The following is a 27192-nucleotide window of genomic DNA, read 5'->3' on the forward strand; positions in this document are numbered from 1 at the left end:
AGCCGTGCAACTCAGGAGCGTTTGTAACGCCATAGCAAACTGATCCATGCAGTGATCCTGCTCATCCAATCTGGAAAAAATATTACCAACAAGCGGCTTGACTGCATCTTCTGAATTCATGGCCTTCGCCTACTGTCAGAAACTTTAAATTAGACTGAGACAGAAGTACAGTTAAATCACACTTGTTTAACCACATCCCGTCCACGCTATAGCCGAAAGACTGCTACAGCATGGACCTAATTTCCCGGGAGGGTGTGCATGGCCGTCCTCCCATGCTGGCGGCGCGCTCTGTGATCAGCGAGTCTATGAGACTTGGCTGATCACAGATCGGAGTAAGGGGTCGATCCCAACCCCTTACCACATGATCAACTGTCAGCCAATGACATGTGATCATGTGATGTAAACAGAGGTGTTAATGGGCTATTTTTTCTCCTCACGCTAGTAGCGTGAGGAGAAAAAGAATAGCCGATCACCAGCGGCTGTGAGAGGGACATCAGTCCTGATCTAGAGAGCCTCTGCAGAGGCTTCTGTGCCACCTACCAGTGCCACCTATCAGTGCCCACAGTACCATCCATCAGTGCTCAGTGTCACCTACCAGTGCTCACAGTGTCACCTATCAGTGCCACCTATAAATGTCACCAGTCAGTGCCTCATCACCAGTGCTGCCTATCAATATCACCTGCTAGTGCCCATCAGTGCCACCTACCAGTGCCCATCAGTGCCACCCATCAGTGCCACTCATCTGGGCCCATCAGTGCTGTCTTATCAGTGCCCATCAGTGTCGCCTTATCTGTGCCCATCAGTGCAGCCTCATCAGCAAATATCAATGAAGGAGAAAAATGACCTGTTAGCAAAATGAAACTATGAAACATGTTTTTTTTTTCTTCAAAAATGTGTCTTTTTTTGTTTGTTTAGCAAAAAATAAAAAGCAAAGTGGTGATTAAATACCACCAAAAAAAAGCTCCATTTGTGTGAAAAAAAATGATAAAAATTTCATTTGAGTACAGTGTAGCATGACCACGCAATTGTCATTCAAAGTGTGACAGCGCTGAAAGCTAAAAATTGGTCTGGGCAGGAGGGGGGTTTAAGTGCCCAGTAAACAAGTGGTTAATAATAATAATAAAAAAAAGGTAAACAGAGTAAACGTAGTCAAAACATAGCCAGAATTCATGAACCAGAACGGACAGTCAGACAAGCCAAAATGTCAGGGAGACAGAAGGAATGTCAGCCAAGCAAGTCTTTAAGAGGAACACAGGAGAGCGTCTCTAGAGATGTGACCAAGGCGAAGGCAGAGATCATCTGGACTGGATGGCTTAAGTAGGTAGGACCGACGAGCAGGATCATCAACAAGTGAGTCACCGTGGAGAGATAGGAGCTGGCAATTAGCCAAGAGCTAAGCGGCCAGCTCAGAGAAGGAAGGGCTGGGCCCAGCCCTGACACTTTGCCTTTACCCATCATGAGATGTTTCTTGTGTGACACCTTGGTAATGAGACACCTTTTTATAGGCCATCAATTGAGACTGAACCAGCTGATATTAATTTGCACTGATAAGGGGCAGGATTTGGGCGGCACAGTGGTGTAGTAAAAAGGGTCACTGGTTCGAATTCCAACCAGGACACTACCTGCCTGGAGTTTGCATGTTCTCCCTGTGGGTACTCCGGTTTCCTCCCACACTCCAAAGACATGCTGGTAGGTTAATTGGCTTCTGTCCAAAGTTGGCCCTAGTATATGAATGTGAGTTGGGAACCTTGGATTGTGGGCTTATTGAGGGTCGGGACCAATGTGAGTGTGCGATGTATGTGTGGAGCGCTGCGTAAATTGACAACGCTATATGGGTAGTGCCTTGGAATTAAAAAATTGGGATAATTGTAGACACACACACCCACACTTACTCAGGTTGAACTGGATGGACTGGTGTCTTTATTCAACCTTACTAAGAGCCCTTTCACACTGGGGTGGGGGCGGCGTCGGCGGTAAAACGCGGCTATTATTAGCTGCGTTTTACCGTCGGTATGCGGCCGCTAGCGGGGCAGTTTTACCCCCCGCTAGCGGCCGAGAAAGGGTTAAATACCACCGCAAAGCGCCTCTGCAGAGGCGCTTTGCCGGCGGTATAGCCACGCCATCCCATTGATTTCAATGGGCAGGAGCGGTAAAGGAGCGGTATACACACCGCTCCTTCACCGCTCCGAAGATGCTGCTGGCAGGACTTTTTTTACCGTCCTGCCAGCGCATCGCTCCAGTGTGAAAGCCCTCGGGGCTTTCACACTGGAATGAAAGTAGCGGCACTTTCGGGTCGGTTTGCAGGCGCTATTATTAGCGCAATAGCGCCTGCAAACCACCCCAGTGTAAAAGGGCTCTTACTATGTAACTATGATTGCTTTCTAATTGCTGATAAATTTTAGTTGGTGTCTTGGCTTTCAAAGCCTTTTTCGCACCTCCCTTTCTTCACATGTTCAATACTTTTTCCCTGTGTCATTCCATTTCATTACACATAACTTAATTTCAGAACTTATTTGTTTTGGTTTCTTTGTATGTATGGATTGCATGGGTTGTTACAGATGGTGAAAATCTCATGTCAATAGCACTCTTAGAAATATATTAATAAAAAATATATTAGAAATACGGTGACGTGTTCAATACTTATTTTACCCGCTGTATATTTTGGTGATTTTATAGCATAGATGTATCTGAATTGCTAGATTTTAAGACCATGTGCTGTTTTTTGAAGCTAAGCCTCCCCTATTTATATACAAATGAACCAGTCGGACTGGTTTAAGAGCTCAGCACAGTTAGTCAGGCTACAGGATATGATGTAGCAGGAAATAAAGAGGGGGGGGATAGGCCATTGAACAGGCCATGTGCTGAGACTTGTTCTGCAGAAAGGAGTAAGAGTTGTGCTGGAAGACTTTGGAGGAAATAAATGTTTTGTGCAGGTCTCTGAAGGAAGGAACCATGAAGAAGATTCCACCAATAGAAAGCCCAAGTTAAGCTGTTTGGTATACCTATGCATTGTGTATCCTGCAGTTGTATGTGCAGCTTTTCTGTTTAGTAAAAGCATTAATACGCGATAGAGTTTTAATTGCTTCCTTAGCTTGTACCACAAAGAACCTTTAAAAAGGCGAAAGCAAAACATTTGGGCAGCAGTAAAGATCTCAGCTTAGGTTTAGGCTACTTTAGAGTGTATACACTAACCAGTAACATGCTGCAAATACGAGCACAACAAAAAAATACATTCTTTATATATATTCTCTTCATTAACCACTTAAATACCAGGCACTTTTACCTCCTTCCTGCCCAGGACAATTTTTAGCATTGAGCAATGTCGTGTTTTGAATGACAATAGCATGGTCATGCAGTGAACTTCACTGCTATAAGCAAATATATGTTTCCTGAATGACAGTGTGTAGACACTGTATATTGTTGTGTTTAGCTGTGATTGGGCACAGCTAATCACATGGTACAAATCAAAGCTAGCAACACAATTTATACAATGAGTGGACACAGAGGGTGACAGATCACGCAACGCCAACCCAGAGGAACCCACCCGTGGCGCGTTTTTGGGAGGATGTCATATCACATCCTCCCAGAACAATAGGGCTCCTGTCTGACCATCATTTTACAATGGCATAAATGGGAAGCAGTTAACCACATACCTGTGATACATTAATATCAGAGCTCCTATTAGCTTGAAGCCTGCATAGGCATGTTGGTTAGGCACATGCACGTCAGCAGCTGTTTGTTGCAGTAACCATAGTAACCAGTTGATAATAAGCATGTTCCTATCCAACACATCACTTCAAATACAAACCCCTTCACGTCGGCGTAATGCAAATATGCAGCCTTCGGTTTGAAGGGGTTGTACCTGGGTGATGCATGCAGCTGAACCCATCACTCCAGTACCATTTTTTTTTAGAGCCGATAGCTGGCTTTCTTGTGATAACCATCGATATGGCTAAGAAGCCGTGCAGCTGTTATCCCAAGCAGCGGGAGGGGACGTCCCCCCTACCGCCACCTTCTGTGGCTCGCCCGGGCTCTCCCGTCTTACCGGGAGGCCCGAGCGACCAGCCAGCATGTCCACCGGCTGGCCGGAGACCTGAACAAAGCCAGAATCAGCTTCAATCGGGTCTTGAAACTAGTAACCTTCCAGTTTACAGAATACTTAAAGATGCCAAATTTAAGAAAATTATAGTATTCAAAACTGACAAACTTGGTATTTTGAATGCTTTTAAGTGCAAAGAAGGGACTTAGGGTCTTATAGATCCCAGATCCCTCCATAGAGAGTACCTGTCACTGACTATTACTGTCACAAGGGATGTTTACATTCCTTGTCACAGCAATAAAAGTGATCTGAATTTTTTTTTTAAAGGGACAGTGTAAAAAAAAACAAAACATTTAAAAAATTGAAAGGGCCCCATCCCCCTGTGCTCGCGCGCAGAAGAGAACGCATACGTAAGTCGCACCTGCAGATGTAATCAGTGTTCAAATCACACATGACACAAGACCACTGCGCAAATACATTGTGGCATAAAATATTCTAACAATCACCATTTTTTTTCTATAGGGTCTCTGCTAAAATAAAAATATATAATGTTTGGCGGTTCTAAGTAATTTTTTAGCGAAAAATATGGATTTTAAATGGTAAGCAAAAAATGTCAGAAAAAGGCTTAGGCATGAAGGGGTAAACTAGGTTTTTGCTACCTAGTCCTCATACAAGATTTCCCATCTTTAAAGGGTTTGTTACCCCAGCATTTTATATTCCTGATATGTGCCTGCTGTACTTGTATGAAAACGTATCTGGTTCTCTTTGTATTTCTTCCTTTGTGTGAAATCCCTGGTGTTCCTGCCAGTCCCTCTGCTTTTCTATTAAAAACTGATCACACTAAGCAGGAGAACACACCATGGTCAGTTCTTTAGTTGTGCTCTCCTCTATTGATCAGACTTGTCCTGACATGCCTCCTCTGCATAGCCTCTCACTGGGAAGCTCAGTGTGCCATTGCTTTTCTTCCCCCCAGCTCTTATGCAGCTGAGAAAAAGGGAAGAGAGGGAATATGGAATAGAGGGAATATGTTTTTTTTTTTTTTTTTTTACGTATACACAAATGTTTTGCCTTTCATTTCAGTTTTAAACTAATGGGTTGTTTTACAAGGTGATTGTTCACAATGACTTTAAGCCATTATGAAGGATGATAACATATGGTGACCCTGGTGGGTTCATCTGCCACCCTAACACTCCCATGTGTTTTATACCCTCGTTTTGCTCCAGTTTTTATTTACATACCCCTATGTTTTTTGTTTTTTGTTTTTCGGTTCTCCATTTCATATATGGAGTTGTTTTTTTCATCCTCTGCTCTCTGTCTCTTCCCCTGCTGTTGCCGAGATATCGAGGCTTTGTACGCGCCTCCTCCCGTGCCTGCGGGGGGAGGAGCCGTGTATGTTTTTGTTTTTACTATATGACAGGAGGATGCCGTGATCAACACGCTCCTCCGCTGTTGCCATGGCTCCCCTCTCCTTCTTCCCCCTGACGGAACGGCGTAATGACGTGCGGGATCGGCACGTCTATCAGCGCTGCACCTGATCGCCTTTCCCTCACCCTTTATAAAGCCACCGTTACACCGAGACAATGACACTGTCCTGCTCGGCGGCGGCATCTACTGGTCGGATGAGCATGAGCTCCCTGAACGCACAGATACACAGCTCCACGTCTTAGATGGTAATGTCTCCTTTCATTTGTTTCTCATTTATGAAGCTGTAATTTGTTGAAGGCTCTTTTTGTTGCCTGGTTTTGATTAATTTCTTTGCCACATATATAATATATTGCTACACATGGAGGGCATGTCTGTTTTTTGTGACCAGCTCTCCTTGTCACATATTGCAGATCCTGTCCTCTTAGGAAGCCACCTATCTATTACGCACCCTTGGAGTTGTCGATGTGCATAGGGGTCCTTTATTTCTCCTTTGGATTCTTTGGTTCCTGCGTCATCCTCCCCTTTAATATAGGCTTGGTGCCACGACTGGGGTAAGCCATGCATTCTAATGGTATTTACTCTCATGCTTTGCCTGGACACGGATCCACATGGTGGATATGTGGCTCTGTGTCCACGCCGTGTTGGTTGTTATTATATGGTTTATCTTACATAAAGACGGATACTAGTCCATTGTTTTTTTTTTTTTATACCCCTTTGGGTTCTATCCTATTTGTTTTCCTTTTTTAAGATAGTGCCACCCCTGCTGAGCATCGCTCCTTTGGCGTCATACTGGGGGACCAGTGTGGATAAGGCGGGGCCAGCCACATGCCCAATTCTCCTTCGGTTTTTCGGGGTGTCTCTGACGGACTCGCCTCCGGGATCTGGCAGTGAGCTTCTCTTATTGAATATACTTGGGTATGCTGTATATATATATATATATATATATATATATATATATATATATATATTTTTTTTTTTTTTTTTAATGTTTTTGTTTGTGTTTTTCTTGATGTTCAATTAGGCAGAATGGTCTAGGATACAAGCAATGTGTTTAATACATATGATTCCTAATTTATTCCAATTTACATCCTATTATGCAGTGTGATTCTTCCTACAAGTTGCCCTTGATGAAGGGACTTTCTAGGTAGTCCCGAAACGCGTAGACCCAGTTGGAAGACTACACGAATATACATTCGAACTCCACATCAGTATATTCATATTTTTATTCTTTATTGTTATATGTGAACTATATTGGATTTTTTCTATTATGTATACCCTATACCAATAAAATTGTATTTTACTACTTTTTACTACTTTGTTGCCTTTAAAGTCCCACCAATTTTTTGAGGGGTTATCCTTTTTTCCTTACATTAGGGATGGTGGCAACCTTATGACCTACTTGGATGGTATTCTCTTCTCTTATGCTTTATGAAGGATGAAAGGTTTAGCCCTTAAGACACTTAGGCTGTGTGTACAGTATTCATCTGATTTTACATCAGAATAAACTTTGTGTGGCGCTAGAATCTACCAAATTACAACTCAATGAGATCGTGAAATCCTTCAGTCTAGAGTCCAGACACCACAAACACAAATAATGTTCACACTAACGGAAGGTAATGAAAAAAAAAAACAAAAACAATTTGCACATTGTTGGATGGTAATGAGAAGAACTTTAGGGAACCCAGCTCTACCCATGACAAGGCAGAGTATTGCAAAAAATATATCCTAATATCTACTACATGACAAATTATTAGAGCAGTGAGCTTGACCTGCTTCCTGGGCACACCGTGGTTAGACTCCAAAGGTTTGATTGGACGTCTGTGACAGCACTATGAGTAAACAAGTGATTGGTTACAATTTATCAGTACCTATGCTTTCTAATGATAAGGGTGCAGTGATATAAAGCCTTTTAGTAAATGTATTCAAATACATGAATAACAGTCTGGAAAAGGAAACCATAAATGGCAGAAGCCCAATACGCTCAGAACAGGATCAGAATGTTGAAGATATACTATCAATAAGAAACAATTGTTCAAGCTTCTCAAATAAATAAAATGTTATAATGAGCACTCACTGATTCTGCCTTCTGCCCATTGTCAGTAACAGTAATGTAGTTCTCTTCAACCTCTGACACTTTTAGACAGTGAACACTGCTCCCCCTTCTGGTCCACAAGGGTGTCCAGTTGCTCCCCACGAAGCTTTCAGCATTCGGTGAGTGACAGCGGGGAACGGGTTGTTTTCTCTGCCTGTGCTGAGCTTCTGAACTTACTGCTGTCACTGAAAATGTGCAAGTGCCATCCCTCACAAAGCTTCAGGCCTAGAAGCTTCAGAGGCAGCAGTGAGTCACCTTGGTGACTTCAAGGCCAGTACAAGACCAACTACAGAAAGTCTCTAACACTCCTAAAAGTGTCAGAGGGCAAAGAAAACTACAGGGCTATTACTGACAAAAGGCATAATGAAGTGTTATAGCAAAGGTAGCATCAATAAGTTTGAATTTCAAACATTTTGTATGTGTGAGCAGGCTGAAAAGAGTTACCCAATGACAATGTTTCTTTAAACGTTATCCCAGGGGACAATACTAAGGATCATCAGAAGTGCACAGTTATCAATCACAGTGATTTTGTAACTTTTAACAAAGTCCCTGTTTTTCCTTCTGCTCAGTGTAAAAAAGAAATCTACCTTAAAACTGTGCATGTCTCATTTTGATCCACTGGGAGAGTAACACAATGTATACACCGCTCCTAAAATGTCCCTGCCCATTAACCACTTACCAACCGGCCCATAGCCGAATGACGGCTGCAGGGCGGTTGGATAACTCTGGGTGGACGTACTATGACGTCCTCCCAGAATTCCCCTCTTGCGCGCCCCCTGGGGCGCGCACCCGAACACATCCGTGACCGCCGGGTCCAGGGGACCCGGCGCATCACGGATCCCGGTAAATGGCCGCTGATCGCGGCCGTTTACCATGTGATCGAGCCGTCAAATGACGGCGGGATCACATGTAAACAGACCGGCGTCATCTGATGATGCCGGTTCCTCTCCTCCCCTCCTGTGTACCGATCGGTACACTGTGAGCGGGGAGGGGGACGGATGGATGTCTGCAGCGCTGTGGGCTGGATGTGTAGTGCCCACAGCGCTGCACAGAGACATCCATCCATCCATCCATCCATGCTCAGCCATCCCTCACTACTGCAATGCTGTGCAATACTCTGCATTACCCCCACAATACTCTGCAATACCCCCACAATACTCTGCAATACTCTGCAATACCCCCACAATACTCTGCAATACTCTGCAATGCCCCCACAATACTCTGCAATGCTGTGCAATACTCTGCAATACCCTCACAATACTCTGCAATACCCTCACAATACTCTGCAATGCTGTGCAATACTCTGCAATGCCCCCACAATACTCTGCAATGCTGTGCAATACTCTGCAATGCCCCCACAATACTCTGCAATGCTGTGCAATACTCTGCAATGCCCCCACAATACTCTGCAATGCCCCCTGCCATACTCTGCCATGCCCCCACCATACCCCGCCATACTCCGCCATACTCTGCCATACTCCGCCATACCCCGCCATACCCCGCCATACTCCGCCATACTCCGCCATACCCCGCCATACTCCGCAATACCCTGCCATACCCCGCCATACTCCGCAATACCCTGCCATACCCCGCCATACCCCGCCATACTCCGCAATACCCCGCCATACTCCGCAATACCCCGCCATACCCTGCCATGCTGAGCCATGCTCAGCTGTACTCGCCCTCTGTATGTGGCCAGGCTGTGGAAGTCTCACACATGTGGTATCGCCGTACTCAGGAGGAGTAGGAGAATCTATTTTGGGGTGTCATTTTTGGCATGTACATGTTATGTGGTAGAAATATTGTATAAATGGACAACTTTGTGTTAAAAAAAAAAAAAAGCGTTTTAACCACTTCCCGGCCGTCATACAACGTCCTTGACTTTGTGCGGAGATATCTGAATGATGGTTGCAGCTACAGGCATCATTCAGATATCAGCTTTTTCAGCCGGCGATTCCCTACACCATGAGAACAATCATAGCAGCTGTTCCACTGCTTGATCGTTCTTACGGGAGGCGAGAGGGGACGTCCCCCCTTCCCGCCGCCTTGCGGTGCTTCTACCGACTCACCGCTACAATCGAAGCCAGGATCTTTTTTTTTTTTTTTTTTTTTTAAATTTCAGGCTTCCCAGCCTAGAGGTGAGATGTGGGGTCTTATTGACCCCATATATCACTGTAAAGAGGACCTGTCATGCCATATTCCTATTACAAGGATGTTTATATTCCTTGTAATAGAAATAAAAGTGGTCAAAAATTTTTTTTTTTTTTTGGAAAAAAGCATCAAACTAAAATAAATAAAGTAAAATGAACAATAAAAAAAAAAAAAAAAAAATTTTTAAAGCGCCCCTGTCCCTGTGAGCTCGCATGCAGAAGCGAACGCATACGTAAGTCCCGCCCACATATGAAAACGGTGTTCAAACCACACATGTGAGGTATCGCTGCGATCGGTAGAGCGAGAGCAATAATTTTGGCCCTAGACCTCCTCTGTAACTCAAAACATGTAACCAGTAAAAAATTTTAAAGCGTCGCCTATGGGGATTTTTGAGTAGCAAAGTTTGGCGCCATTCCACAAGCGCGTGCAATTTTGAAGGGTGACATGTTGGGTATCTATTTACTCGGCGTAACTTCATCTTTCACATTATGCAAAAACATTGGGCTAACTTTATTATTTTGGTTTTTGTAAAGCACAAAACAGTTTTTTTTCCAAAAAAAACGTGTTAAAAAAATTGCTGCGCAAATACTGTGCGAGATAAAAAGTTGCAACGACCGCCATTGTATTCTCTAGGGTCTTTGCTAAAAAAACATATATAATGTTTTGGGGTTCTAAGTAATTTTCTAGCTAATAAATGATGATTTTTACATGTAGGAGAGAAATGTCAGAATTGGCCTGGGTGCTCCAGAACGCCTGAAGGTGCTCCCCTGCATGTTGGGCCTCTGTATGTGGCCACGCTGTGTAAAAGTCTCACACATGTGGTATCGCCGTACTCGGGAGTAATAGCAGAATGTGTTTTGGGGTGTAATTTGTGGTATGCATATGCGGTCTGTGAGAAATACCCTGCTAATATGACAATTTTGTGGAAAAAAAAAAAAGTAAAAAAAAAACCTTGATTTTGCAAAGAATTGTGGGAAAAAATGACAACTTCAAAAAACTCACCATGCATCTTTCTAAATACCTTGGAATGTCTTCTTTCCAAAAAGGGGTCATTTGGGGGGTATTTGTACTTTTCTGGCATGTTAGGGTCTCAAGAAATTAGATAGGCCGTCAGTAATTCAGGTGTGATCAATTTTCAGATATTCGCACCATAGCTTTTGGACTCTATAACTTTCAAAAAGACCAAATAATATCCACCGATTTGGGTTATTTTTACCAAAGATATGTAGCGGTATAAATTTTGGCCAAAATATATGAAGAAAAATTACTAATTTGCAAAATATTATAACAGAAATGAAGAAAAATGTATTTTTTTACAGATTTTTCGGTCTTTTTTCTTTTACGGCGCAAAAAATAAAGAAACCAGCAGTGATTAAATACCACCAAAAGAAAGCTCTATTTGTGTGAAAAAAAGGACAAAAATTTCATAAAGATACAGTGTTGCATGACTGAGTAATTGTCATTCAAAATGTGAGAGCACCAAAAGCTGAAAATTGGTCTGGTTAGGAAGGGGGTTTAAGTGCCCAGTTGTCAAGTGGTTAAAAAGCGATTCAGCAACGGCGCTACACGGGTGCTATAAACCCCTTCTTAGGCCGCTAGTGGGGTTTAAAAGTGCTCCGCTAGCGTCCGAAAAGTGCTGCTAAAATTAACCCCTGCAGGACTGGAAGACCACAGCTGCAGATGTATGGGAGAGGGAGGGGGAATGAGCATAGCTGCCACCAGCACAAGTGAAATTTCCCATTCATTGTAAGTACTGTCCCTTGTGCTGGTTTAAAGAAAAAAAAATCACTAAACTTAAACTATAACCCACCATCCCCTCTGTCTTCTTTATTATTTTAACACTGAGACTTTATTTATACAGATTGTATTGAAAAGTAAAGGGGGGGGGCTTGTGGACAGGTGACAATCATTGTCCCTTGTATTGCACATACCGTATGTGAATATAGCATGAATTGAATATTACTAAATGTAGCATTTGTAATACAGCAGTGGTAGAGTAACATTTTCCTACATTGACACACTTGTGTGGTATAAATGAAAGAAACATTTAGTGTAGGAATGCTTCAGTCTTTTCCTGTGTTGTACTGTACATAAACCTTTTGCACTGAACTTCTCTTGTTTTCTCCTTGTTTTCTTGTTGTAATCTAAACTTTTAAAAGATACCATTAAAAGCATTATCTTATAGTATATCTGTACAATACAAATAAATACCTGTTAATCATGCCGGAAAACTAGTGAGCTATAGAACTATCCCATCCCAATTCCAAAGACAGGAGATGTGTTGCTGGCAGAGATAACAGGTAAAATAAAGCCTGAAAAATACATTTATTGCAGTATTCACATCTAAGGTCTGAGAAGCTGCAACATAATTAAATTTTTGTGCACATTGTAAAAGCCCTTTCTTGGAGTTCATTAACGGATATAGGATTTAGTGATAATTGTTGGGTTATACTGCCACCTTCAGGATGATTTGGGCACTGGCAAACAACAAAACAGTCTGGCATAACCCCTCCCAAGCATATCTCAGTTTTGTGATAAATCATTACCCAAAACAAGGCCATAAGCACAGAGGGGTCCCTCAAAGAATTCTAAGAAAATAAGTTTATAGTAAGTAAAAAAATCCAACTTTCTTTGTTATTAATTGAGGAACACAGGCTTCATAGACTACTGGGATGTCCAAAAGCAGTTTAACTGCTACAGCAACAAAACACTACCAAGCACACATAACAAAAAAAAACAGAACTTGCGGCTGCCTGCAGCACAAAGGGCCACCTGAAGGAGTAAGGCGTTGTAAGTGAAAACACATTAGCTTTCTGTTGTAAGCTGAACCACTTGATTTTTTATAAATAAACTCTGCAGGTTATGTATGAACTCCAACATTTACTTTTTTGAGCAACAAGTGGATACAGACAGGAGCCCAGCTGTTGCATGACGATAATTGCCAGCGGGAGGAACTAAGCTCATTTCTGTGTGAGCCACCTGAACAATCTTAGGCCCAAAGCTGGCATCAGATGGGACAGCACAATGTCCTGGTAGAAGTGAAAAGCTGAAATCTTAGGAAAGAAAAAAGGCCCTTGGCCCTGTGCAAAGCAATTAAGAGTTCTTTATAGAACAAAGCTGCCAGTTCAGACTCATGCCTTACAGAGGGGATGGCAACAAGTTATGCAACCTTCTGATAAGAGTGGAAATAAGAATATCCCTGTTCAAAAGGTAATGGAAACCACACATGAGACGCTCTGTAAAAAGGTCTTAATAAAAGAACAGGAAAGCTAGCAGTCTTTGGAACGAGCACTGAGTTGGCTATTGATGGTATTCAAGGCCAAATGCTGATCAGGTCTAAATGCAAAATTGTCAGGATTCATGCGACAGAAGTTTTAATTACAGAAAATATTTTCTTGCTTCGAACCAAGCAAAATATGTTATCCAAGTGCAACAGTAAATCTTGTGAAATGTGGACCTGCTAGCTTTTAGCAACATAGAAATCACCAATATGGAGAAGCCCCTATGTCTTCATACTTGCACAGATTTCTCTGCATGTTCAAAGACAAGATACCGGGAATAAGACAGGAGATATCTATTAATGCATGCACACAGTAGCTCAGAGCTGTTGGCATGAACTCTAGACATGTGCACTGCCAAAAAATGTGTTTGTTTTAGTTTCATTTGCTTTTTTTTTTTTGTTTTTCGGGTCATTCGTTATGATCACAATTCGTACATTCGTAAATTATAAAATTTGTAAATTCGTAAATTAGAAAATTCGGAAATTTGAAAAAATTCGAAATTCAAAAATCTGAAAACCCGAAAATTAGAAAATCTGAAATAGTAACTAACTATTAAATTATAGCTATTGTAATCTCCTTTCAAATTTGTCTGTTAGTGAACGTAACGAATACAAATTTATCCGAAGCTACAAATTATCTGAAATAATTAATGCCGCATCTAAACAAATGTAACAAAACAAATTAATAATAAATAATAATAATAAAAAGTTTTTTATTATTATTGTTATTTATTATTATTAATTCATTACGTTCCATTCGCTTGGATATGGCATTCGTTATTTCGGATAAATTTGTATTTGTTACGTTCACTAACAGCCAAATTTGAAAGGAAATTACAATACCTATAATTTAATAGTTAGCAATAGTTAAGTTATTATTAGTTAATTATTATTTCAGACTTCTGAATTTACAAATTTACGAATGTACGAATTTACCAATGTACGAATTTACAAATGTGCGAATGTACAAATTTACAAATGTATGAATTTACGAATGTGCAAATGTACGAATTTACGAATGTACAAATTTTCCAATATTCAAATTTTTCGAATATTTGGAAAAATTTGTTAAACTGGTTTTCGTTAATTCGGATATTTCCGAATTAACAAATTTGTCGAAATTCATTTAAAAACGAATTCAGAACAAAACGATTTGCACATGTCTAATGAACTCTAAACATTTCACAACAAGGGGATCAGTGTTGAGGGAAGCTAGATCAATTTTATTGAGACTAGTCCATTTCTCTAATGCTTGATAGGCCTTTTTAACAGTCATTGAAGTTGGCAATGCAAGGCCTGATAAAACAATGTATTGCAATGTAAAACTGAACACTGTGCATAAAAAAATTTACTTACATATTCTAAAGAACCATAAAGGATATAAATCCACTTTGTGAGCACCAAACACTTTTGTAACCCCAGATATACCCTTGTAAAGGTAGCATTAACACTAACATTACCAGGTTGTTGCACTTAGCCTGTGCAGACAGCAGAACTGTGGGAGGGACCCAGCAGGCCTGGACTACAGCATACTAGACCAGTCACCCTGCACAAAAAGAAAGAGTGGCAGTGACTGGCCTTGATTATCAGGAAGTTTTTTGTACTTATTGTAAAATATGTTTCTTGGTGTTTTGTTAATGAATATGGGATTCAGTTATTCTGCCACCTTTAGGAGAAATTGGTCAAGCAAACCATTCCATTCCTGCATGTTTCAGTTTTGTAGAAAAGCAATATCAGCCGTAAATTACAAACACTGAGTGGTGAGACTGGTGTCCCTAATGAACTCCAAAGAAAGCATATTACAGCACATACAAAAATCATGTTTTATTCTCATTCATTTGGTTATTTAAAGACAATTGGGACATCCAAGAGCAGCCAAACTGAAGGGTGGAAACAGTAATGAAACACATAAAAACAATAGAACGGGGGGGGGGGGGAGGGGGCATGTAACTCAAAGAACTGCCTGAAAGGCTTACACATGAAGCTGACACATCAGATGAGGCATGAACATACACCTGATAAACATGAACAACTACTTAGAGACCAGCTGCGAGCCTTGCAAATCTGTTGCTTGATGCAGAAAAGCACAAGAATCACTCACAGATCTAGTAGTATGTGCTTTGACAGGTAAACATGGAACCTTGTCCTTAACAGGGTTGTAAACCCTCATGTTTTTTCACCTTAATGCATCCTATGATTTAAGGTGAAAAAACACCTGGCAGTCACTAGCCCCCCCAGTTTTACTTACCTGCGCCCCTTCATCTCCTCGGCGGGGACACGCTGTCCCTCTCTCCACGGGGTCCCAGCTCTTGATTGGATAGATTGATAGCAACGCAGCCATTGGCTCCCGCTGTCAATCAAATCTAATGACGCGGGCGCCGGGGGGGCAGGCCGAGTCCAGCATTTGTGTCTATGGACGCAAATGCTGGACTCGGGAGTGCACCCGCAAGGTAACCCCCTCGGGAGAGCACTTCTCCTAGGGGGTTATCTGATGCTGGGAGGAGCCACGAAAGTTGCAGGGGGACCCCAGAAGAGGATGTTCGGGGCCACTCTGTGCAAAACGAGCTGCACAGTGGAGGGAAGTATGACATGTTTGTTATTTAAAAAAAAAAAAACGATCCTTTACAATCACTAGAAGACCATAGCCTTGAACAAATACCTGTCTAGGCCACTGCAAAATAGTAAAATATGAAGCTGGTTCCCTTTTGTGGGCACTATCAGTAATATTAATACGGAATGAGTATTTCTAGAGGAAGCATTTGCTGGGAGGTAGATCCACACAGCAAGAACTACATGCAGACAGTAAAGGGAAATGTCCTTTTGTTGTACTGGAGCTGAACAAAGAGGCTGAATAACAATGTCTTGTTGAAATGAATGGTCAAGATCAAAGAGGGAAGGAAGGAGGCTGTAGGTCACAATACTTGCCCTTGTGTAGGAACAAATAGGGTTCTTTACAGCACAAAGCTGCCAGTTCAGATACACACTTCGCTGAAGTGATGGCAACATGAAGAGCAACCTTGTTAGAAAAAGTGGTAAAGGGGAATAGCTCTACTGAGCTCAAAAAGAGGTTTTTAAAGTGGCAACAGAACCAAATTAAAATCCCAGTGAGTCACAACTTATTGGAGGGGCAGCAACAAGGCAAATAAGCCTTCCATGGGAAGTGGTAAACCTTATGGGAGGTATACTTCCTAGCTTTCAAGACCTGGGCATCAACATCCATGTCGTTAAAGCAAGCCACCATGAAGCAGGCTGGTAAAAAGGTACAGTAATTGAGATGGGAGATCCAATTACAGGGTGTCTTTGCCAAATGTTTAGGTCAGAGTTACCCCAGCTGCCTGGGCCAGTTCAAAGCCATGAGGATCACTGGAATGCCCTACATCTCTATCCTGTAGAGCAAAGGAAGAGAATTTAGAGAAGATAAAGCATAGATCAGGCTGTATTGATCTCATTGAATCACCAGAGCACCCACTGCTTCTGCCAGAGGATCTCTACTTCTGAAGACAAACCAATCCAATTTGTTGTTGAATATGAAGGATAATGTTCACATCTGGCAACCACCTGCCTGTGGCACAGGTCCTAAAATTTTTTTACTTCTCTTGCTGGTGCCTCCTAGGTAATTGATGCATGCCAATTCCATGTTGTTGTTTAATTGGATACTGATGGGAAGACCCTCCAGTCAGGAGGGTCAGGAACTAAAACTCTAGAATGTTGACCAGGAGATGAGACTCCACTGTTGACCAAGTCTGCTGCACTGGTAAGATGTTTAGGACTCCTCCACAGCCTCTCAGGCTTGCATCCATTGTGATGATCTTTCATGATGTGGGAGGAAGGATTTTTCCAACTCTAGAGTTGGATTTCTAAGCCACCAGACTAAAGATAACCTGGTCTTCAGTCTCTTCCGAGCCAGTTTATCAAGAGAATGTTGTGTTGTAGGGGTCTGGAATAAAACTGCTTTGAAGTAGGGTACCACAAAGGCCAGAACTCTAATGCAGAATTGCACAGTTTGACAGCTTTGTGACTGTAGTGTCCACTTCTGGAAGTAGAGAGTCAGAAGTTTTTCTCTGTTAGTTAAAACTATGGGTTGGTCTGTGTCTAGGACAAGACCCAAATACTTCAAGTGATGCTCTGCATCCCACAAGAAGCCCTTTGCCATCTTGGTTTCCACTCCATCATCTAAGCTGTCTTCCAGCCTGACATCCGGACTTACCATGGTGCAAGTTGCAGGAGGAGGCTCCCCATGCCAGATGCATAACCTGACCACTCACGGATGCCATTTCTTCTTCCCATGTGAGTTGCTAATTTACTTGAATTTCAGTACAATTAATGCTGCACTTAGTTTGGTGCCCCTGGTGTGTTCTTTTGGTCCTGCAGGTGTATCCATTCACCCAGTATTACTATCCTGGGGTCTGAGGCACCCTGTTGTTTTGAGACTGTCCATCAGAAGCCCTTACTATGCAATGAGCCTGATTTTAACTGTCACAATGTGAGTTGGCACTTGTCTTTTTGCCACAATAAATCTGTTAATATACTACACTCAGATTGCGCACTGCTGTTTTTTTTTTTTTTTTTCATAAATTCTTCTTAGCTCTTTGCCTACAGATACTTCAGTCTCTTCAGAGGTGCTGCATTTGGTGCATTGTGGAAAGTTACCCTGAATGCTCCAATTGGACGCTACCTAACTTTTTGATGTTCTGCATAGACATTTATGTACACACAACACTGAGCCCTGGTTTACACCAGTGCAGCTTGGAAATTGTGCTGTTTCTGTGCGATTTCAAAGCTGCATATCAGTGTGATTTGCACTGCCGATTTCATTGCGACTTCATTTACCGAAGTCTATGCAAGTCACAATGAAATCAGTAAAAAGTAGTGCAGGAATCTCTTTCATAATCGCTGCAACATGAGTTGCGGCAATATGAACAAATCCATTGCCAGCAATGGAGTGGGACTCGTCGTGTGATTTGGAACTGTTAAATTGTATGACAAGTCACGCCGGTGTGAACGGGGGCTTATTGCGCCATATACCCCATTACTACTGTGTATACTCCAAGTGATGTGTCAGTTCCAGTGCTGACTTCTGAGGGTTCAGGGTCATACTGTACCTTTTTAAGATACGGATTGTCCACAACACATTGTCATTATTTTTGTTGACCGCTTCCTCAGTAGGAGATTGGCCAGGTATACCAGAATGGGAATACCCTGGGAGCATAGTAAGGCTAGAACTGGGGGCCAAAACCTTGGTGAACACTATAGTTGTGGAAAATAAACCCAATGCTAGGGCTAAAAACAGAAAAATAGAGGAAGTATTTATGCACTGGAAAACTAGGGACATAGATGCTAGAAAGTTTCCTTGATGGATGGAGGATAAGGCAGACTATGGAGTCCATGCAACATTTTTTGACAGCAGTATGAAGCCTTTAGAACCAAGATGAGGTGCATGTCCCTTTTTTGGAACAGTGAAAAGGTTGGGATAAAACCCCTGAAACCTTTCTGTCATTGAGATAATGGCAATAAATCTTTGGCTCAAAAGAACTTTAACAGCAGCATGCTAACCTTCAGACATGTCTTGGGAGATTTAGGGGCTCAGAGTTTGCAATTGAACTCTGGATTGGGTCTGGTCTTTAATGTCAATTCAGCGATTGTGCTTGGGTTCCGACATGTTGCACTGCTTAAAGTGGAAGTCTGGGCTAAATCTGCTCCCACCCCCTTTTAACTCCTATACTATGTAGCCTGTAGAAGAAAGATGTCTATACTTACCTACTATTAGGGTGGTCTGGTCCAGTCATGTGATCTCCCCAGCGGCTGCGTTCACCCATAAACTTACTATGGAGCATCCATTGTCCACTGCCCCTCCTCGCACCTGAAGCAAACGGTGGGAGCTGATCACAGGACTGGAGCACTCTGAGAATAAGTAAATATACACATCTTTCCTCTACAGGGTAGTTAGGATAGAAGGTGGGGGGGGAGCAAATTTAAGACTAGTTTAGCCCAGACTTCCACTTTAACAAAGGCAACTGATTTGGGAACATCAGGTAAAAACTATGGGTACTCAGAAACCAGTTGCTGAGAGCAGAAGAGGTTCAAGGGGGCAGAGATGACAGGGTCACTGTAGGCAGCAGCAAAGACTAATCAAAGTGCAACTGCGTATCTCCTGCAAATAAGCACAATGGACACAAACAGCTACCACATGCTGAAAAGGCTGGAACAGAATGTAGAGTATGTTTGTGACCCTTCAGTTAGCAACTCAGCACTTAAGTGACCAGCATGTTAACCCCTTCCATGGAAACCAACGGGAAAGGGGGATGATGACGGCTTCCAATGATTGTAATAAACATAGTAGCTCCTTATGCTCAGCCTACATTATGTACTCATAACAAGTAACACCAGAGGCTGTGCCATGGCTTTAGATAGTACAGTGTCCAAAAGTCACAAAGGTGACTTCCTTTATTATTGACTCACTCGTAAATATTTAAAAGACAAGAAGGTAGAAAATCCATCTATGAAAAGCACCTGTGTGCAATGCACACGTTGATTCCTTTCAGTTGTGTTAGCACAAATAAATCATTGCTCCAGCTATGCTGACCTCTAAAATACACCAAGCATTGAAGAGTATGGGCTAAATCAAGAACAGAAAATGAACTCTAGGTATGCAAAGCCACTACCCAGCTCTTGACATCTGTCGAGGTAAGCATAGTGATTTATAGGCTCAGGGGAAAATGTATCGGCACTTCTAAAACCAAGTTGGTGCTTTTCTATATAAAACAATAAATCCTGAAGCTCGATCATAGGGTCTCAGTGTAAGTCCTTTGCGTCATATCTGGATATTTTGGTCAACAACATGACTTTTACAAGTGAACTTTTATGATATAAAACATACCTAGAAAATACAGATTATACAACAGCTTCAAAAGTTTTTATAGGTGGTGCCTTTTATATAACAGAAAAAGTTGTCATGATGTAGTCATGAGCAGCTAAAGATTATAATCAATACAGTCACCTGGATTTTCAGCAATCCAAAATGATGCTGACAACACTAGATCAAACATGCTACCATAACTGCATCTACATTGCTGTATGCTCAACTGGTCTCCATTACACGATGGGTTGCTTTCATCTCTGAACCAACTCCTGCAGGTTTGCTTGATATTCAGACAGTATAATTTGTGTCAACAGTTGCAAACAAAGGTTAAAATAGCAATTTTCCTCTTGTTTACCATTATCCAGAGTTGTTGTGTTAAAAGCTGAACACCCAGAGGGCCATAGGTTATAACATGTGCATATGTGTGTGCAGGACAGTTTTTCATAATTTTAAGCCTAGTTAATGAATTAATCTCTGGAACTTTCAGGGCTCTTTCATACCAGAATTGACAAGGCAATGTGCATTGCAAAAAAAAAAGTGTACTGCCATCAAAAAATCCCATTCAGTTGACTTCAATAGGACCTGCAGGGCAACACATTAGAAATGTAGAGCGGAGAAAGTGGGTGGAGCCAAGGGGAGCAGACATGCCTGTCTGAAGCTCCACTCTCAGAGGAAGGTAAAAGTCTTATATTAGCGGCTGTTCGCGAGACAGCCGCACACAAATAGTACCTACCTGTGCCCATTGAGTTCAGGGAGCTGGCGGTATAGCTACAAGTGATCCTCTGTGGGATATGAGGAAGAGAAACAGCAAAATTGCACTGGCCCATTCTATAGCTAAAATGGAGCAGCCAAAATTCTCCTCAGCTACCTCACGCAGCGCTGTGAGAGCCTTAAAGGCAAACACACAGGTACTGAACAATTCAGAAGAAGAATGGGATTCTGTGTGTGGGGAAGATTCCACTCAGAGTGAACACATATCCTTAGTAATGTTAAAACAAATTGAAATAATGCTTCAAAAGGCCTTGAAGCGCATTTCAGACCACATAACTACTAGTCTCACTAAAGAAATTAGGGAGCTGGGCCATCGCTTGTCAGAGCTTGAAAAACGTGTTGATGACATGGAAAATTATACTGTGAACTATACAGCAGAGATTGAAAATCTCAAAGATGAAAATTTAATGCTGCAGACCTATTTGGAGGATTATGAAAACTGAGCCAGATGCCTAAATTTACGCATAAAAGGTATTTCTGAATCTGTGATAGATTTACAGGCCACAATGTTAGCACTATTCCAGGAATTACAACCGGCCATTCCAGTCGAATGCCTTGAAACGGACAGCGTTCATAGAGCTTTGACCCCAAAAAAACCTGAGGGCCCCCCTTGAGATATAATTGTTAAATTTCATTTTTATCGCACAAAGAAACAGCTTCTGTCTGCAGCAAGAGGAAAAGAGTCTTTCCAAGGTCACTATCAACTCTTTGCTGACCTGTCGCAGTTAACAATCAATAAAAGACGGGCCTTGAAACCTCTGCTTCAAGTACTACAACAAAACCAAATAACCTACCGATGGGGCTATCCCTTTTCAGTCCGGTTCTCATAACCTAGTTCCAAATATACTTGTCGTTCTGCAACTGAATTACAAAACACCCTTCAAGACATACATCTGATGGATCCATTACAGAATCCAGAAACTTCACACAGTCTGCCTTACTTACGTATCCAGCTCACCGAAGATCACAAAGATCTATTTTCTGCCAATTATCCAGCCTGAAACAAGCCCACGAGTTTATTGTCAAAACAGTCATCTATTCCACTTTCCTGGTTAGCGAAAATTAAAACGACCATTCTTCCGAATTTTTAATAATTAAAGTTCTCCCTATACACATCCTGAGTTTTTTTTTTAAGAATTATACAGCAGAGCGATACAATTCACTTGGGGACAAATTAAATCAAGATTGCCTAAAGAAATTTTACATCTCTCCAAATTACGGGGTGGCTTGGGTTTTCCTAATTTTATGACATATTATAAGGGTGCTCAAGTGGAACAACTATCAAAACATCAAGCTACTACTGAAACCCCCTTCTGGGTTGCAATAGAAGCAGTGGACTGTGACCCTTTCCTCATATTTAATATATTATGGTTACGGCCAAGGGATCGTAAGATCCTTATGAACCCGATCACTAAACATTATCATTATGGGATAGACACAGAACTATGTACGGCCTGCAATCTTTACATAACCCACTCCTTTCATTCTACAAAAATCCGTCCTATGCAGCATGGACTTCCCCCATGACCTTCCGAGCCAGGTCAAAGGCTGGTATCTCATGCTTACACAATTTGGTTTCAGATTCATCATTATTACCCAGATTCATGTAAATCCTATGGGCTTCTCCAATCTGAATTATTTCAATATTTACAAATTTCTACACTCCCTCTCTAAATACAAAGATTGCAATGACAAAACTGTAAATTTTCGAAAAACTTAGCTTGAAAGATCCACATTGTAGGGGAAGGATTTTATCACTCTATTCTCAATTGCTTACTAAACCTGATGCATCCCCACCCTCATATGTGGCCAAATGGGAAAATGATCTATGTCGTATTATTGATACAGCAGAATGGTCTGAGATATGGTCCATAACAAAAGCTTCCTCAATGTATGTAACAGCAGTTGAGACTGTATACAAAGTACTCTAAATATGTTCCGGATAATTCGGCTTCCTGTTTTTGCGGCTGTTCAGAGCTGGGTTCATATTTATACATATGGTGGAAATGTCCAGTGGTACAAAAATTTGGGAAATCTATTTTCCTGCTTGCCTTAATGTTCAAAAGCACTATCACACCTGACCCGGCATTGGCCCTTCTAAACCTAAGACTGGAATTTCTACAACAAAAACAGTTTCAATTATTAATACAGCTCCTAACAGCTGCTAAACAGACTATAGCTAAAGCTTGGAAAACACCTACTCTGAATTTAGCCGATACCAAACATAGAACGAACCAAACTCTGTTACATGCAAAGATGGAAGTTTAGATAAAAACAGTCTAAAAAAAGTTTAATAATCTATGAAAACCACAGATTAAACATTGCTTGCCACCAGACTTTGAAGACCAAGTACTTTTACCATGGTAGATGAGGATTTAATGTGTAGATATATCATTGTCCTCTGGGAGTAAGCTACCTTCAGGGACCCTATCCCTCCCCTCTTCCTACTTGCTTTCTTTCCCCTCCTTGTTGTAAACCCCTTCCCCTCATTTTTCATATTATCTTTTTAATGCAGGTAAACGCCACTATAGTTGACTGACATACCATAATAAGAAGCTTATATTAGGCCCCAAATCAGTGGTAGCTTAACCATTATCACTATTTAAAAGAGCACTAAATATACTAGTGACTCTACATAAATGTATATATATATATATATATATATATATATATATATATATATATATATATATATGGTAGATTCTTGTTTAGATAGATAACTATGTTTACTGCATTGATCTGTCTTAATTTAATTCTTAACTAAACAATTGTATGATTTTATATGCGACAAGAGATATCCTTTCCAGTATTAATATTATCTTAATGTTACAATATAAAATTATTCTCTTTACTGATTGCATTCAATTTTTTCTGATAATCTTTAATAAAATACTTGAACAAGGAAACATAGAGCATTTGATTTTTTCACAAAGCAACACATTGTAGTACATGCACAGCAATGCTTTTGTTTGAAAAGCACTGTTTTCTGTATTACCTCACCTTAAATCTCTGCTTCTACTGTACCTGGAAAAATTATATACATAACCTGATGATGGTTGCTGAAAACCATCACTGAGGAGCACTAATAAAAATGATAATATAGTGTGTCTGCTGTTCATTGGGAACTTGTTAGTTTCAGAAGACATCTGAGTTGAAAACTGTTCCTTAACCACTCTTGCAATGCTGTCATATTTTGCAGATTTTCTTATGCTTGCATGAACAAACCTCAGTTTTAAGTTGTTTTCTAGACAAAGGTTCCTAAGGGAACTTGGTGCTGTAAATAGTTCCTTACTACATTCTTAATCTTGTGTGCTTGGTATTATCTGCACCACTGCCTTCACCGAAAAATACAATACGTCAGCACATGTTTAAGGCAGGTAACTACTAATTTACTAGAGACCACTTGTTTCTAATGCTTTGAAGAGCAACTTTGAAAACATATGAGCTATGATTTTCTGTAAAATATATCTAAAAATCCACTGTAGAAAATTACTATCAATCAAAATGTAAAGAATTAAAAAAGCACCTTGAAGAGGACTCCCAGTGCTCAAACATTTATACCCACAAGTAGAATTACTGTTTAATTCACGAAGCAGGCTGTGCTGCTGCACCTGTATTCATCTGTCATTCAAACACACAAACGCTTCATTTTGTGACTTAATTCCACCAAGGGAAATTATACACAATCCCACTACCTGGAGCACCTGCAATTTAGTAAACTCATTAGGGTAGCTACTCCTCTCCAAAGTGTTTGTGACGTATAACTCAGAACGTCTGTGTACTCTGGAGATGATTAAAAGGTTTTCTCTATCATAGCACTGACAGAACAATATAGTATAATATAGATCTTCACGCTAAAGACTTTTTCATATATAAAAAAGACTGGTAATTATTGAAGGATACAAATGTAATAAGCTACATTTTCAATAAAGAAAAGAAATAAAAAGTGGACAGACTGTTATGCAAATGTTGACTGTACAAACAGAAAATTGTGTGGCAGTTTAAAGCATTTTAAACAAGCTTTCAATTGCAAAAATGACCGAATCAAAACCAACGTTCCTACCATATAAACAGTTTTTGGTAGATTGCCTTGATTCACAGTTTTTTTATGCCAAGGAAAGCTGGCTTTCTCCAATACAAATATGCCCTACTGAAGCATACCTGTGCCCAGTAACAGCTGTTTTGCCTTCCCAGTTGTTATTTAAATTTAGGTTCAAAAGAATGCTAGGAATAGCTCCTAGCTATTCTAATAACCACCATCATCAATACTAGGTGTTTACTATGCAATGCTACCCACAACCCTTTCATATTTTGGGAGAAGAATACAAGCAATCAGGAAAATCCAACTTGGCCAATCAATTCTTAATCTAGAAACAGTTGTCCAGGAGTCTGAAGAGGTGTTAAAATATACTGAGTTTGTAAGCAACAGTTACTCAAATGCACTTTTTTAGTTCACAACTATTTTCCAGTCGTTTTATACAGATGTTTGTTACTTGAACATTTTGAAATTGCTGCCTGGAAAAAAAAAAAAAGTTATACCTGGGCAATGTGGGCAGCAGGAGTCTTGAGTACGAGTAGGGATTTGACAAAGCAATGGAGGGCAGACTTCAGTTTCACACAGCACTCGTCCACTATGGCAGGTACATTGAGTACAAGAATCAAAGTTCCATGTCTCTCCCTCAACAAAGTACTCCCCTCCTGGAGCATGGCAAATCGATGGGTCAATGAATTCAGTTTTTTTCCCACTGGAGTCATCTACAAACAAAGATTAGAATACAAAACAACAACAAAAATATTAAATGTATTACCAGATTACGACAGGATTAAAGCTAATTTGAGAATTAAACAGCGCTAGCAAAATATCTAGAAATATTCAGTGCGATAAAATAACATTCAGTGGGCTATACACATTGCACACATAAAAAGTGAGCCACGTCAAAGTCCATGCAAAGGTCCTTAAATCAGTGTACGGTGCCATATCCTATCAGAGATTTAAACAGCAAACGTTCCTTTCCTGAATACCGTCACACCCCTTTAGTGATGCACTTTCTTTTTGCGCTATAAACAAAAGAAGAGCGACAATTTTGAAAAAAACACAATATTTTTTACTTTTTGCTATAATAAATATCCCAATTTAAAAAAAAATTTCCTCAGTTTAGGCCATTATGTATTCTTCTACATATCTTTGGTAAAAAAAAATAAAAAATTGCAATTAATGTATATTGATTGGTTTGCGCAAAAGTTATAGCGTCTACAAAATATGGGATAGATTTATGGCATTTTTATTTATTAATTTTTTACTAGTAATGGCGGCGATCTGCGATTTTTTTCATGACTGATATTGCGACTGACATATCGGACACTTTTGACACAGTTTTGGGACCATTCACATTTATACAGCGATCAATGCTATAAAAAATGCAATGATTACTGTGTAAATGTGACTGGCAGGGAAGGGGTTAAAACTAGGGAGTGATCGAGGGGTTAATTATGTTTCCTAGGGAGTGATTCTAACTGTAGGGGGCGGGAACTCACAAGGGGAGGAGACCGATTGGTTTTCCTCTTTACTGGGAACACACCATTGGTCTTCTCTCACCTGACAGGACGTGTCAGGTGTTTACACAGATCTACAGTCCTGCTGTATTCACGGGCAATCGCGGGTGCCCGGCGGACATTGCGGCTGCCAGGCACGCGCACCAGGTCCCGAGCAACGCGGCCGGCGTGCACGCCCCCTAGACGCCCGGGAAGCCCAGGACGTCATATGACGCCTGCCCAGGATGGGAGATCCCTGCTGTGGACGTCATATTACTATAGCTAGGTAATGAAGTGGTTTACCACATCAATACTGGGCACTTTCACCCCCTTCCTTCCCAGACCAATTTTCAGCTTTCAGCGTTGTCACACTTTCAATGACAATTGTGTGGTCATGCTACGCTGTACCCAAATGAAATTTTTATCATTTTGTTCGCACAAATAGAGCTTTCTTTTGGTGGCATTTATTCACGACTCCGTTTTTTTTTCTTGCGATATAAGCGAAAAAAGAGCAGAAATTGGGAAGAAAACAATATTTTTTTTCTATTTTAAATGAAATCCAAAAAAATAAAATTTTGTCATAAATTAAAGCCATAATGTATTCTGCTACATGTCTTTGGTAAAAAAAAAATCCTGTTAAGTGTATAATTGGTTTGTGTGATCACGGACATATGTGCGCAGATGATCATGTACAGATGTGCGCAGGTGATCACAGACATGTGTGCAGATAATTATTGGGACATGTGATTTTACTGTTAAATCTGTGGGGGACAGGTGTTTTTACTATGTGGGAACATGTGTGTGGGGACATGTGTTTTGGGGACATGTGTGTTTTACATTGTGTACATGTTTTACATGTGTGTTTTACATTGTGTGCATGTTTTACATGTGTTTTTTACACTGGTGATCAGTGTGTAAAAAGCTGTAAAAAACAGCTCATACTCACTGATCACCAGCCGGCTGCAGCGATCCGCTCTCCTCACGACAACTTGCCGATCGCCTAGCAACCGGCTCTCTGTTTACATCACATGACGGCTGTGATT

The 27192-nt window shown here is 41.0% G+C and overlaps 1 protein-coding gene across 4 annotated transcripts in view; it reads right to left on the reverse strand.

The window, feature by feature from the left end:
* The window catches only part of CRIM1 (cysteine rich transmembrane BMP regulator 1), a 1688666-nt gene that overhangs the window by 129168 nt on the left and 1532306 nt on the right, over positions 1-27192 (reverse strand). For all 4 annotated transcript variants that reach the window (XM_073627709.1, XM_073627706.1, XM_073627710.1 and 1 more), the window contains one exon: positions 25157-25372. In XM_073627709.1, the coding sequence (XP_073483810.1) occupies positions 25157-25372 (216 nt within the window). The remainder of the gene's footprint in view (positions 1-25156; positions 25373-27192) is intronic.

This window comes from Aquarana catesbeiana, linkage group LG04, assembly GCF_042186555.1.
Source record: "Aquarana catesbeiana isolate 2022-GZ linkage group LG04, ASM4218655v1, whole genome shotgun sequence".
Classification (NCBI taxonomy): domain Eukaryota; kingdom Metazoa; phylum Chordata; class Amphibia; order Anura; family Ranidae; genus Aquarana; species Aquarana catesbeiana.